Source organism: Anabrus simplex, chromosome 1 (genome assembly GCF_040414725.1).
Source record: "Anabrus simplex isolate iqAnaSimp1 chromosome 1, ASM4041472v1, whole genome shotgun sequence".
NCBI classification, from domain to species: domain Eukaryota; kingdom Metazoa; phylum Arthropoda; class Insecta; order Orthoptera; family Tettigoniidae; genus Anabrus; species Anabrus simplex.
This window is the reverse complement of record NC_090265.1, coordinates 126,313,259-126,326,980: the sequence shown is the minus strand read 5'-3', so window position 1 is coordinate 126,326,980 and position 13,722 is coordinate 126,313,259. Positions and strand designations below refer to the sequence as shown.

The following is a 13,722-nucleotide window of genomic DNA, read 5'->3' as shown; positions in this document are numbered from 1 at the left end:
TATAATGCACTAGCCCTCAGAAACGGAGCTACCTTTACGGTAAGCCTGGATGTCCATGGTGAATACTGGACATGCTCCAGCTTCTGCATCCTTTTTGTCCTTTATTTTTTCATTTCTGGCTTTGTCCTTCATAGCGATATACAGTATCATACTCATTTATATTGCCAGGTCTGTACCCAACATACAGGTCACATTCATCTTTTCTTGGCCTGAACAATCCTGTGTTCAAGTCAGAGAGAATGGTGTCGAAGGTGTACCTACTGACAGTCTCATTATTCCTTCCTTTGCAACTCTCTTTATACAGTTCATACAGATGACTTACTGATTGAATTACAAGCTCCAGATATACTTCTGTTGACACACTCCTGCAGTAGTGAGATGGTAATTTCGGCAATTTTTCCAAAAATTCATGTACTCCACTCTTCTTGCTACGATTGCCTAATGTATGTTTTTTCCTTCTGAAGCTTGACCTTTCCAGTACATAACAGTCCACTCCTTAATTCTGAATGTGTTTAAAAACATTTTTTTACAAACTTGTTTCTTCTCGTGGTTGATGCAAATGTAATAGACCAATGTACCACTGCGTCTTCATTCCCCTGCACATGGTCGTCTTCTGGGGATGAAATCCACAAGCCCAGTAATGTACAGTTTACGTTGATCCCAAGACTTGGTCTCCCAAAATTCCTTAAATACTGTATCTCTTTTATTTCTTCATCTTTAATGTTGTTGCACTCCCTTAATTTTGACTTTTTACACATATTTGAAGTGCGAGTAGGCCCTGCTTCCTTTTGTTTCTCTCAACATCTTGTATGACTTTCCCTTCTTTTGTCTTTCTGTAACCTAGGTATGGTTTGTCTTCCATTCTTAGTTTCTTATTTTTGTGTTGTTTCCATGCATCTTTCATGCTTTTCTTTTTCCTTTTTCTCGATTCACTTAAATTTCCAAAGAATTCTTCATCTCGATCACAGTTTTCTTCTTCACCTTCTGGTGCAGCGAATAGCTCAGCCGATGTTTCAAGGGTGTAATCAGAATCATTTCCTTCGGATTCTTTGTTGGCAAGAGGAAGGATAGGTGGACCTAAAAGGCAAAGTAATGTATGTCTATAAAATTTTGAAGTAATAACATGCAATTAGATTATTATATAATGAAAATTAGTGCAATGCAATGTGCATACTTTCGTTGTCTGTAGAGGTGCTTGAAGACCTAGGTGAAGATTTCTCATTTGGCTGGAATTTTAGAGCACCATTCTCACATTTTCCATCATCAATACCTACCAAAATAAGAAATAAAGCAAAATGTAAAAAAATTAGAACGTTTTATGGCATACGATCGTAAACTTAATTTAGTCTGTGAAATAACAAATACTGACTTACGTTGATCAAATGATTTGGAATTTGCATCTATAGCTTCAGGGGTAAATAACTGCAGAGTAGTGGGATCTGAAATGTTAATTAAAATATTTTGTCGTTCGTTATAATACAACATAAAGCGATTAATTTACATAAAGAACAGACCTACTAATAAATTAAATCTTTTGAAACTACATTATGTAATACTTAACATGCAGAAAACAAATTTACCAGTACTTGATTTTGCATTTCTTCTGGGAATTGAAGCATTTGCAAACGACAATCCAAGTTGTGCTATTATTTCTTGTTCCGAAAACATATTATCCTCAACATCATCAGAGTTCTCAAATAGTATTTCCTCATCACCAAAACACGTCTCATGATTGAGAGCAGAACAGTAATTTTCCTCTTTTCCTTCTGAAGCCATGTCTAGCAGTGGCTTTAATTCTGATTTTTCAGGATAATAACTGCCACAATTATTTTAACAAAAGTACTATTACTTTAACACAAGCACTGTAGGGAACTTAAGACGAACTTCTCCTCCCACCAGAGTACGATTATTGCAGACCTGGGCTACTGATTGACAGTCACAGAATTGGCTGTCAGCAACAATACGTACTACTTTCAATTCACTACATATGAATCCGCAGGAGTTATAAAAATGCAAGGGAAATCCTCTTAATTTACAAAACCCCGCCAAACAAGACAGTGCAGTTACGCGGTATTTCAAAAATATATGAGTCACTGTTCTTACATGGTATTGTTTCACCTCCAATTTTTTGAAAACAATGCGTAACTACGAAATTTCCACTGCTGAAACAGATGAGGGACTCATTAAGAATGCCAATGGTGTCAAAAGGTCATTTTCACCAAAAATGTCAGTTATGCAGTATTCACTCTTAAAGGACGATATTTAAGATGTTTAAATTGTTCCGGAAATTACACATAGATGGTATCCAATTAATGATTTACATTACTAACCTGCCTTGTATCCAGTAGTTACAAAATTGAACAGTTTCTCAATTTTCTGGAATGTTCGTAATTACATATGTCTTTTCCTTTAGCGCACACAATCCTTCTCATTACTGCAATTGGTGTGGCCTCATTGTTAGGTACAACAAATCCCTTGTTTCTACTGTTCAGTGCTCTCAAATGTTGTCGAAAAGATATTTCATCCTTGCTGAAGTCATGTCTTTTACTTCCAACTTCTTAGCTAGGTTCTGAGGGAGATTATCTGCCTCACAAATCTTCACAATTACGGTAGGATCATCCAAATTTTGTTCACACATAATGACCCTAGGCATATTCGTTTTCTCAGTAAAATTACTGAAAGACGTGATTTGTTTCCAACCATGAACGGTGAACATAATGTTGCCAGTCATACATATTTACTAACAGCTTGCCATTTTCTTTTCTTATGATGACAGTTTTGTTAAGTTTTGATTGAGGGGTGCTCTCTTCATTGACCGAGAAATATCTGCTAGAGAAGTACATGTTACACAGTTGCTTGTACTCATCAAAAGAAAATTCATCATTGCACTGAATCCATTCATGTACTTCGTGGCAAACTTCAGGAAAGTTTATTTTATTCAGGTAATTTTTCCTTTTGTCATTGAGTTCAGAAAATGAACTCCCTTAATTTTAAAAGTGAACTCGTCTGTGAAATACGCTAGTCATTGTTAGTGCCTATCTTTTCAAGATTGAAGATTTTATTGTTGGTCGTGAGTGAAATACTATGCATTTTTGAAACAGTGTTTGGAGACAAAAAATTGTAGTGGCTACACAGCTAAAATGAAATAATTCCAAAATCATTTGCTAGAAAGGTAGGGCAAAATACACAAGTAAAATACGATATATATCTTCTGTTTGCTTTATGTACTGAATTTATTCTTATGTTTTTATGTACTAATTTTATTACAGTTTGGGACTGTTGTGATTGCTCCTCTCTTGTGTGAATACAATGAAGTAGGTTTTCTTTGCATAAAATTGAAGGTAGCCACACCAGTTGCTGCTGGTAGTTAGGGGACTATTTTGTATCTTTGTTTTATACATATGAAAGTTGATTCACTAAATGAAGTATCAAGATCTCGCATTGCATAAATTTATTCAACCTAGGCCTACATGTATTATCCATAGTATGCCTTGATGCATACTACTGAATTAGAGGTACGTGAGAGCAAACCCTTTTGCACAGATGATGGCAGCCGTGAGGCATAGAATGGCCTCCACAAGACACTGGAAGCGTTGGGGAGCCATACTGGTCCATGACCACTGCACAGTCTCCCATAATGCACGGGCGTTGATTGGAGCTGGGTCAGAGGCGACCGCATCCCTCTCGACAGCATCCCAGACTTGCTCATTGGAATTGAGTTCAGGTGATCCTGGTGGTTAGGCTAGTATTCTCATGCCTGTAGTGTGTTCATCGAACCAATTGGCCACGATTATGGAACAATGGGCTGGTGTATTGTCTTGCTGTAGATACAGGTCTCCTGCAGAGTAAATGGGTTAAAAAATGGGTGGACATGATCTGACAACAGGCTTCTGTATCATTCGCGAGGGAGGGATGTTAACAATATACCCTGGATCCCACTTAATCCTGCATGAGCGAACCTATGCAAGGATACCTTCTCCACCATCCTGAATTGTACTCTGCTGACAAAAGAGATCCATCACTTCATGTTCTTCGTGACAAATTCCAAACCTGCCATTGGTGTGTACAAACTAGTGCCTTGTCTCATCTGTCCGAGAGACTCTTTTCCATGCTTTGAGAGTCCAGTGGTGGTGTTCCTTTGTCCATATGTGTCTTCGTGCCTCATGACATGCATTGAGCAGCGGCACCCTAGTGGGACAGTGGCTTGTGTACTCCATTGCAAGGAGATGATTCTGGATGGTATGACTACTCATACTTTGTTGCTGTCCAGCAATGGATTTGTGGGAGATCTGTAGAACTGTGACCCATTTATCCGCTCTTACCATCCGAGAGAGCCGACGGCAGCCCCTGTCATCAACACATTGTTCACCATGGCAGTTGATCCTGGTGGTGTTGGTTTGGTAAGAATCCACGTACTCACACTTTTGACTTGCCCGACTTCTGAGGTGGAATATCTCATGCATCTGGCGCCGACAATCTGGGTGCGATTGAAGGCACTGAGATCTTGTGTTGTACCCATCCTATGCCCAACTGTTACTCACACAGTCAGTACTAGGTCTGACGACATTGCAGTCATGTGCCATGCCCTACTACTACATACACCAGGTTGACCATAGCACCATTTTTCCAAAACGACAGCTATATCTAATTCAGTTGCTCATCTGTTCCAACAGTACACAAAGGCAACTATCATGTCAAAGAAGAAATCGGTGTGAAGCGACTGATGTTAGGACATGATGGTTTGCTGATGTTCACCATTGGTTGCCAGTTACCTTTCTCCTTGTTGCTTTTCTTTAATGCTTTAAAGTGGAAATCGCTAAGTGCCTGGCTTTCAGTGGTATTGTTATAGCAACTCATAAGTGTAGTTGACCTGGCATTCTGCAGCCACACTATATCTGTTTTTAACAACCCAGGTTACTGTAAATTAATAATTGCTCTTTAGCTGCATAAATCGGATCTCAACACAACCCTTAATATTTGACCATGTTTCTACCACCATTTATGACCTAGTTTGGGAAGTATGATATGTAACACAGTCTAATAGTGTTGAAAGGCAACAATGGTATATTGAGCATTACAGTTGTGAAGGTCTTGTTATCTTGCTTTTTGAACCATTTCATTTGTTCAAGGTAAGTTCAAATTAATCTACGTTGCACAAACCACCTGAGGTGCACACCACATGAGTTGGTTTTTAATTGTTTATCTTGTGAATTTATACATGTGAAACAAATATATACATACATTAGGGTTGCCACTTTTTGATATAAGAAATAAGGGACATTTACCTAAAAATACAAGATGTTTCACAAAAATAAGGGACAGTTCATAAATACTTGAAAATCAAACGTTAGATACCAATTTCAATTAGATTATAATTAGTTTCATTAACAGAATAAGATAATTTCACCTTCTTAACGGTACATATGATACAATGCAATAGGTATGACAAAACGTGTAGAAAAAAAACATTATTAGAACTATCTTATTTTCTCCATCTGTACTTAACATTTGACATAGCTGACTTCAGAATTACACTAACTGTAACATGCCATGAAACTCTCTACAAGACATGTTCATGTTTACAGTAATTAGTAATTCACTTTTAATCAGATCTACTGAACATGTTTCTACTGTCTGACCACTTATTAAGACATTAAGGAGAAAATGTGTTCAACAAATGCATTTGACCCAGGAACACTCATTACAAAAGACACAAGCGTTTCTAATTCGATTAGTTTCTGTTGTCCTTTATGACTAGTAAACACTGACAACCATTTGTACTTCTGTACTCTCCAAAATACTGGCAAGGAATCTTCCACACAAAGCAAAACTCTCCTCCATATCAATTATTTCAGTTAATTGGAGGGATTGATAACTTAATTTATGTAGATTTAATCTCAAATAGTATGAGCAATCACGTTAGAAATCGGAATGGAAGACCTACGGAAGTATGCGGCAGAAGATGAAGTAAATAACCCAGTATGTTCAGCTTTACCAGGCCTCAAAAGATTTCCTTCTTCTGAGGCTTCAAAGAGAGAAAAAAAAAAAATGGATCTATTTTCAACTTTAATGGCGCTCCAATCAGATACGTATTTTAAAATATTTAGAGAGAAAAAACAAAGTAATTTTTACGGGACAACAGTTCATAATACGGGACGCAAAATTTTCACCTCAAATACGGGATGACCCGTACAATACGGGACAGGTGGCAACCCTAATATACATACATGCAGCCAGGTAGTAGAAAAAGTGGTGCTAACAATTCATTGTAATTTCTTCTGTGTGCTTTATTATATGAAAACTAAGTTATTTTCCACTCAGTATAGTAGATTACATTATGGAAAGAAATGAAGGAATTGGTTTACAAGTAACATTAGTTGCCCTGTTGCCATGCCAGAACTCGGTCCAAGGGTATGAATTCATTGTTGCTTTGAAATTCTCTGCATGAGTGTGTCTAATGATTACATCTAAAAATAATTGTAATATTTGCTGTTTTCATTACTTGGTGGTGGTTAAGTTTTCTTCTGGAAAGTTACACACTAAATTTTCATGCAAATTTGTAATCACATAACACGTTATTACTTTAATAACAAGTGGCATATTTATTTTTTTAATTGTAAAATATTTAACCGATATCTTGATCTTGCAACTTTAGAGGGGCATGTTTAAGTAGCATTTAAAAGTAAATGGTGAATTGGAGGTAGTGGAAGTAACTGGGCTTCTGATATTCACTGTAAAACTTTTCCATCACAATACCAGTATGCATGGTTTGATTAATAAATTACTTACATCATAACCTATTTTTGTATATTTCAGGAATACTACAAGAAGTGACTTCAAATTCTATGCAGATCGTCTGGTAAATTAAATTAAGCTCTGGTTTTGCACCTTTATCTTAATTTTGGTTTTGAGAGACCAATATTTCCTATACTTCAGTTATTATATGTGAATCATGGAAACACAGTTTTGTTGTTCAGCTGTGCAGATATTTTCTATTTCAAAAATTATATTTTGTTTAGATCCGTCTAGTCATTGAAGAAAGCCTGAATCAGCTTCCCTTCTACAAAAGTGTAGTGACCACTCCAACAGGAGCACGCTATGAAGGCCTTAAATATCAGAAAGGGAACTGTGGAGTGAGCATTGTGAGGAGTGGAGAAGCCATGGAACAGGTACGGTTTGAACTGTTGTCTCTTTTAAATTCCTTTTGTGATTCATTGAATCGGGAAAAGAAACAGTAATTTTTTTTGAGCTAGGAGTGGTGTTACTTTCATAAGTTTCATTCGTTTCGTAATATTCAGGCAGAAACAAGTCTTTTGATAAGTAACAAACATTGTAGACTCAGGGTGTAATACTCGCCCCGCCTAATGTTTGTGCCTGTACTATGCAACATATGGCACTAGCATCAAGGTTATATTACTCTGGCTTATACCAGTAGAGTGGATGCATAGTTATCATTCATCTAGGACACAAATAAGGCTTGTGAAAAGTGGTGAGAACATCATAGCCAAGCGGCACACAGTAATATTAATCTGGTTTCTATGTGTTCTCAAGTCCAAGATATTCTAAATGTTTTCCCAAGGAGGCATCTATTTATGCAATAACGATTTGTTATGCAGAATATACTTGAAATTTTCAGGTGCAGACATCAATACATTCTTCATCCAGTCCAATTACTGTATGTCTCCATGTGAATTTGCAATTTTTAGTGTACTGAATAAGTATTCAGAGGTAGAAGATTTTCATATGATGAAACTGTGAAAGTAGTATGTATACTTGAATTCTTATTGGAATTGCTTTTCAAGGAAGTTATAATTCCAGTTTCAGAATATAGAAAGGCCTATTTTCAGTTAACTGATCCTTATGTCTTGCTTTGAAATGCATTACAATTTTGAGAGGCAGGCATTTATAAGAACTACATCAATTTTCTTTGCTGAGCTGGTAGCATAGGATCTACTTGGGAACTCTTCCTGTGTATTTCAATACAGTTTCCACTTTTAATTCTCTTATTATGTCTTTATTCCATTTATGGTCTCACTGTACACCTAATGAATCTCATTTCTGCAGCAGTGATTCAGCTTCACCCTACTTCCTGATGGCCCAAGCTTCATTACAATTTTTTTTAAACAAATACTGTACATCTCTTATCTAAACATTGCACCATATTGTGTTTTTGTTTTGTTGTTCTGCTAGTTGCTTTACGTCGCACCGACACAGATAGGTCTTATGGCGACGATGGGACAGGAAAGGGCTAGGAGTGGGAAGGAAGCAGCCTAGGCCTTAATTAAGGTACAGCCCCAGCATTTGCCTGGTGTGAAAATGGGAAACCACGGAAAACCATTTTCAGGGCTGCCGACAGTGGGGTTCGAACCTGCTATCTCCCGAATACTGGATACTGTGCGCACTTAACACGTTCAGTACCTGCTTCTGAGCGGGACACTTGAATGCCTGGACCAGCCATTTTCATGCCCGGCCCTCCCGACGTGCATCACTTAATACAATTTACATTTACTCCTAAACTATAAGTGTTAGAAAATTGATGCTTTGTGCTTACCTGTAGTAAATATTTAAGGTGTGATATATGGTGTGACAGGTTTCAAAATACGTCTAATTGTAAACAGCCTATCTATATTTTCGGCATAACGATTACTGTCACCAAAGTGAAGAAATGAATATGAAGGAAGCGTATTCGGAACATTGTTTTAGAAAATATCGTAGTATGAATAATAGGCTCTTCGGTCCAGTACATTTTTATATCAAGATTTTGGACTAATCGGTTTCCACGATTGCATGATCGAATTCTTTGTGAAAGGCCGGGGCGCCGCACTTATCACTTGACTCGCGTATAGATTGGTCTGCTCACACATACTGATAAAATTCGTCATTCATGAAAATACTCACTTAACTCAAAATATCCTGCGTATTTTCTATTTGAACGTTTATACCTGAATTCTCTGTAAATGGTGGAACGGGTGGACAATAACTAGAATGATATGTATGAGGCACTTCACTTTTCTCTACAGGCCTATCGGATTCGGGAATCGCAATTTCCTCACCACTCTCACTTTCACTGACTCTATTTCAGGAATAAGTTCATCACCAGAATAATCATTGTGAACAATATCTATTTAATCTTCCGTAAGAAACTTTGTATTATAAGCCATTATACTACACTCGGTAAGGACGACACGCACTGCATTGGAATCTCAAGTACCGAATTTACGCGCAAGGAAGTTATGAGATTTTCCAGCTAAAACTGCTGAGATAAACATGAGCCCACTCAACGCGAGGTTTATCTCAACAAGGTCAACCAACTTCCTGCTACAACCAGTAACGCTGACTAAGGTGTAAGAATGCATAGATGACGAATATAAATAGCATTGCTTCGCGCGGAACATTAAACGTCTTACGCCGTCCACGGCCCGAGCATAGGAGCAAGCTTGAACGTCTTACGCCGTCCACGGTCCGCAATGAGTTAAGCGACTGCAGCTATCGAGCTCGGTACCATATTGTTTCATTTCTGCTTATGTGGCCAATGACCTTCGACGTTAGGCCCCTTTAAACAACAAGCATCATCATCATCATCATCATCATCATCATCATCATCATCATCATCGCTACTTAAGCATACATTCATAATAGTATGACTCTCTTTAAGTTAGGAGCACTATATTCAAGTTTGATAGTTAAGGTTTGACTGAAACAAAATATTTCTGAAGATTAATGATTTAAAAAAAAAATGGTTTTACTGAATTGTACTGGCAAGACAAAAGTTATGGCATACTGTCTAATAATGTATATGGGCCCATTCAGTCAAAGAGAAATTCAGTAATGCAACATGTTCTAGATTCCATAAGTGTATGGGAGATCTCTGGAGAGATGTTAAGCCGTATGGCTTCCCACAGTTCACTGGTTTTTATAGGTTTGTTAAGATGAAAGCCATTCTGTTCAGTGTTGACTTTGTTTATGTAATCTTTAAGTTTTTCAGTCTGTTGCACACTAATACATATTTATGAAACCACTATAACATACTTGGGAAAGAAAATACTTTGAAGTTCTGGAGCTTTCTATTGCCACCAGTTGTTGTTCTTCATTTTTCTTATTCAGATCTGGTATTTCCGTTTAAGATCTTAAAAATGGGTTTCTTTCAATACGGAGGATTGATATTGCTGAAGGGACATAACAGCTTGCCATTTGGCATTGATAATTCTCGTAATTTTGCATAGTTATCCTCAATCCAGTATTTACTCTTCTTCGAAACCAATAGATTCCTTAGCTGGTTCAAGGAGAATAGTTTGTATCATTGACCATTCTTGCTCCATGTCATTTGTATTATTTGAATTGGGTGCCAGGCACTCAGAGATTGCATTCTGGAACTGTGTAGCAATGGATCAGTTTGAAAGTTTACAGATGTCAAACTTCCTTCTAGATATTCATGAGCGATGAAGAGGCAATTTATGGTGGAAAGAGATTCTGAGTCAGCAGATCAGACATTTGTGATCTGTCCAGCACTCGTCAGTATTTCTTGCGGTCCTGGTGATCAGAACATTTTTCTTATCACATTGCCGGGTGATGAGTAGTGAAGAATGTGCCAGTGCTTAGAGCATGGGTGCCTCCACATGGTCTTAAAGTGGTTATGTAGCCGGAACTTGAGTATTGGTCACTACAGTTCATGCTCAGCATATAGGCCAAGAAGAAATAACTCATTGGTGTTGCATTTTTCAATACAGTGTTTGCCTATCACATTTTCCCATAGCTGATTATCACTCCCAATTCTGGCACTGAAATCACCAAGCAATAACAGTTTGTTCTTAGGTGGTACTTAGCAGATGAGTGTGCTCATTTGATGACAACTCTCGTTCATAACATCTTCATCAGCATCGTGGGTGGTGGCATGATAGTGGTGAAAATATTGCCTGCAAGTGCTATATGGAGTCATAAGCTGTTCACTGATTGCTGTGGGAGTGAGCTGGAGGGCATTTTCCTGTTGTGTCTTCACAGAAAGTCCAACGCCACGCATGTGAGTGTCACCTTCCTCTCTTCCCTTCCAAAATATGTATAGCCTGATCCAAACTCCACAACTTTTTCATCACCAATCAATCTGGTTTTGCTCAAGGCCGCATCATCGATGCCCAGTCTAATAAGCTTATGAGTGACAGTTACTGTTATTCTTTCAGGTCTGCCGGCCTGAGTGGCTCAGACGGTTGATGCACTGGCCTTCTTACCCCAACTTGGCAGGTTCATTCCTGGCTCAGTCTGGTGGTATTTGAAGGTGCTCAAACACGTCCACCTCATGTCGGTAGATTTACTGGCATGTGAAAGAACTCCTGTGGTACTAAATTCTATCTCCTTGGTATCTCCGAAAACTGTAAAAGTAGTTAGTGGAATGTAAAACCAATAACATCTTTCAGGTCTGACATTGTTACTTATATCCAGGAGTGTTCTGATACTGCATGTTCCACTTGTAATTGATGATTAGTTTTCTGACTGCAAGTGGGGTGACCCGCTGGATGCAGCCAGCCGGCCAGGCAAAAAAGTGTGCCTCTTGATGTTTCGATTACATTTTCTAGGGCCTTCCCGATGCGGGTTGGGTAGCAGTACTCCTAAATAGGCCTGCCCAGACACAGATGCAGAACCAAATTTCTGATTAATCACAGGTCTCAGAAAGACAGCCATCACACATCTGCCACCAATGTACAGATCCACATTAGAAGCTCCTTCACCTGAAACATGCTGCTAACTTCCTTATCCCATCACCATTGGACTTCAAAGAGCTAGGAAGATGGCAGAAAAAAGTGCCACTGGCATGAATTTAAGTTGGATCCCAACTTGCCAGGGAGAGAACCATGCACTTATGATCTCAGAGCCAAATCTTGTGGCACACATGATATGAGATATGCAAGGTTGCACATGGGGATTGCAATGGACTGCTGCAGATTGAAAAAATATTGTTCAGATGCGTCTTCTATTTGGCGTGGAAGCAGTAAAAGAGAAGCAGGAAGATGAATATTGATGTTTTGCAAGTCAGAGCATGGAATGTTAGAAGTTTGAATCATCGTGGTAGGTTAGAGAATTTGAAAAGGTAAATGCCATGTGTCCATGTTCCAAATGGGTGGTGGAAACCTTGCTGCTACAACTGCCCTTTGTCTTTGAGCACATTGGTCATTTGCCTATGACATTGTTGGAGTGGCTATTGTGTGCATGGACATCTATGCCTCTGGATGTTTTTAAGTGGACCTTTTAACCTGGAGACTGTACCCGATTCATAAAGAACTGGAAATGGGAATTGAAAGAGAAGATGGCAAAAACAAAAATGAATGAAATTCTATAGTGGAGAAGAAGATAAATTATGGCATAATTTCTAGTTATTTATTGAAAATGTTTCTTCCATACTTCAAAGCCCTTTCTTGGAAGAATCTTCAATTTCTCCTGTGGAAATCAAATCATCCATATTGGATGGATCTCCTGTGGAAATTAAATCATCTAGATTGGATGGATCTCCTGTGGAAATCAAATCATCCAGACTGTGTGGAACCATGCAAACATCTCCCATTTGGTTACAGCAAGGACTGGGTTGTAAAGAGGTCACTTAACTACTTAAGAAGTGGTGTGGACAGATCCAGATTGCTGTTAATGGGGTTTCATATCTGAAGACATCAAGCTCATCTGTATCTGTGGTGAAGAACAGAGAGTGAACATGTGTCCGTGCCCTTTGTGTCCATCTTTCTGTTCTGAGCAGGACTTGATGCTTGCAAGTGACAATGCCCAAGCTGTAACATGCTACTGGACAAAAGCCATTGATTGTTAAATTTGGTCAGCGCACTGTATTTCTTTCTTTCTTTCTTAAATGTGTATATAGGTACCTATGCATAGATCTTTTATGCATTATATTAGGTTCCTGATATGGGTAAAATGGTTCTGCATAACCAAGAACTTTACTGTATAGATTGCTTTAATTGCACTCTGAGGTTCTGTTTACTGTACATATTTAGGAACCATACTTAATGGTATTGTAACATAGTAATATATTAAACATCCGTATAATCCTGAATACCACCCGCCACCGAATAAGACCCGTACCCTAAATTTGATTACATAAAATCAGCTTCATGGTCCGTATCGCACTTTAACAGATTCACAACTAAGTTTTTAATGTCATTTAATCTTCTTATGCTAATTTTAAGGACACTTTCTCTCAAAGCATTGATACTTTATCAATATATGAATTTTTCATCTAAACAGTGTTATGTGGCTTAAGATGTTAATAATATACGAAGCATGTACCACTTTTAACCAATAAGTTGCCTTAAGCAACTAATGTATCGACAAGGTGGAAAATAAAATATACTTAGTTGTGAATCCCTAAATTTGAGACGGTAAAATACAGAAAAAATAAAAAATCAAATAACTTACATACCTATTTAATTTTCTTGAAATATACCACAAATATACATTCAGACAGCTTACAATTAATAAAATCATCACAAAAATCGTAAATAAAATCGGTCCAGTACTCAGATCATACACAATTCACTGTCGTCGTCTGAAGTTTCACCATACAAACTTTCGTCTCTGGCATCTGTTTAGTTGTCCTCACTACCGTCCACTGAATTTGAAATTCCTCATTTCTTAGAGCTTTTGGACACTAGATCATTGGGAATGCACACCCATGCGGTCTTGATCCAACTGCATATTAGTCCCACTTCAGTCCTCTTCACTCGTCCG

General features: G+C 38.0%; 1 protein-coding gene across 2 annotated transcripts in view; it reads left to right on the top strand.

Moving 5' to 3' along the window:
- Positions 1 to 13,722, top strand: part of kri (krishah) — a 96,485-nt gene that overhangs the window by 37,288 nt on the left and 45,475 nt on the right. For both annotated transcript variants that reach the window (XM_067156850.2, XM_067156842.2), the window contains exons 2-3: positions 6,817 to 6,859; positions 7,020 to 7,169. In XM_067156850.2, coding sequence (XP_067012951.1) covers positions 6,817 to 6,859; positions 7,020 to 7,169 — 193 coding nt within the window. The remainder of the gene's footprint in view (positions 1 to 6,816; positions 6,860 to 7,019; positions 7,170 to 13,722) is intronic.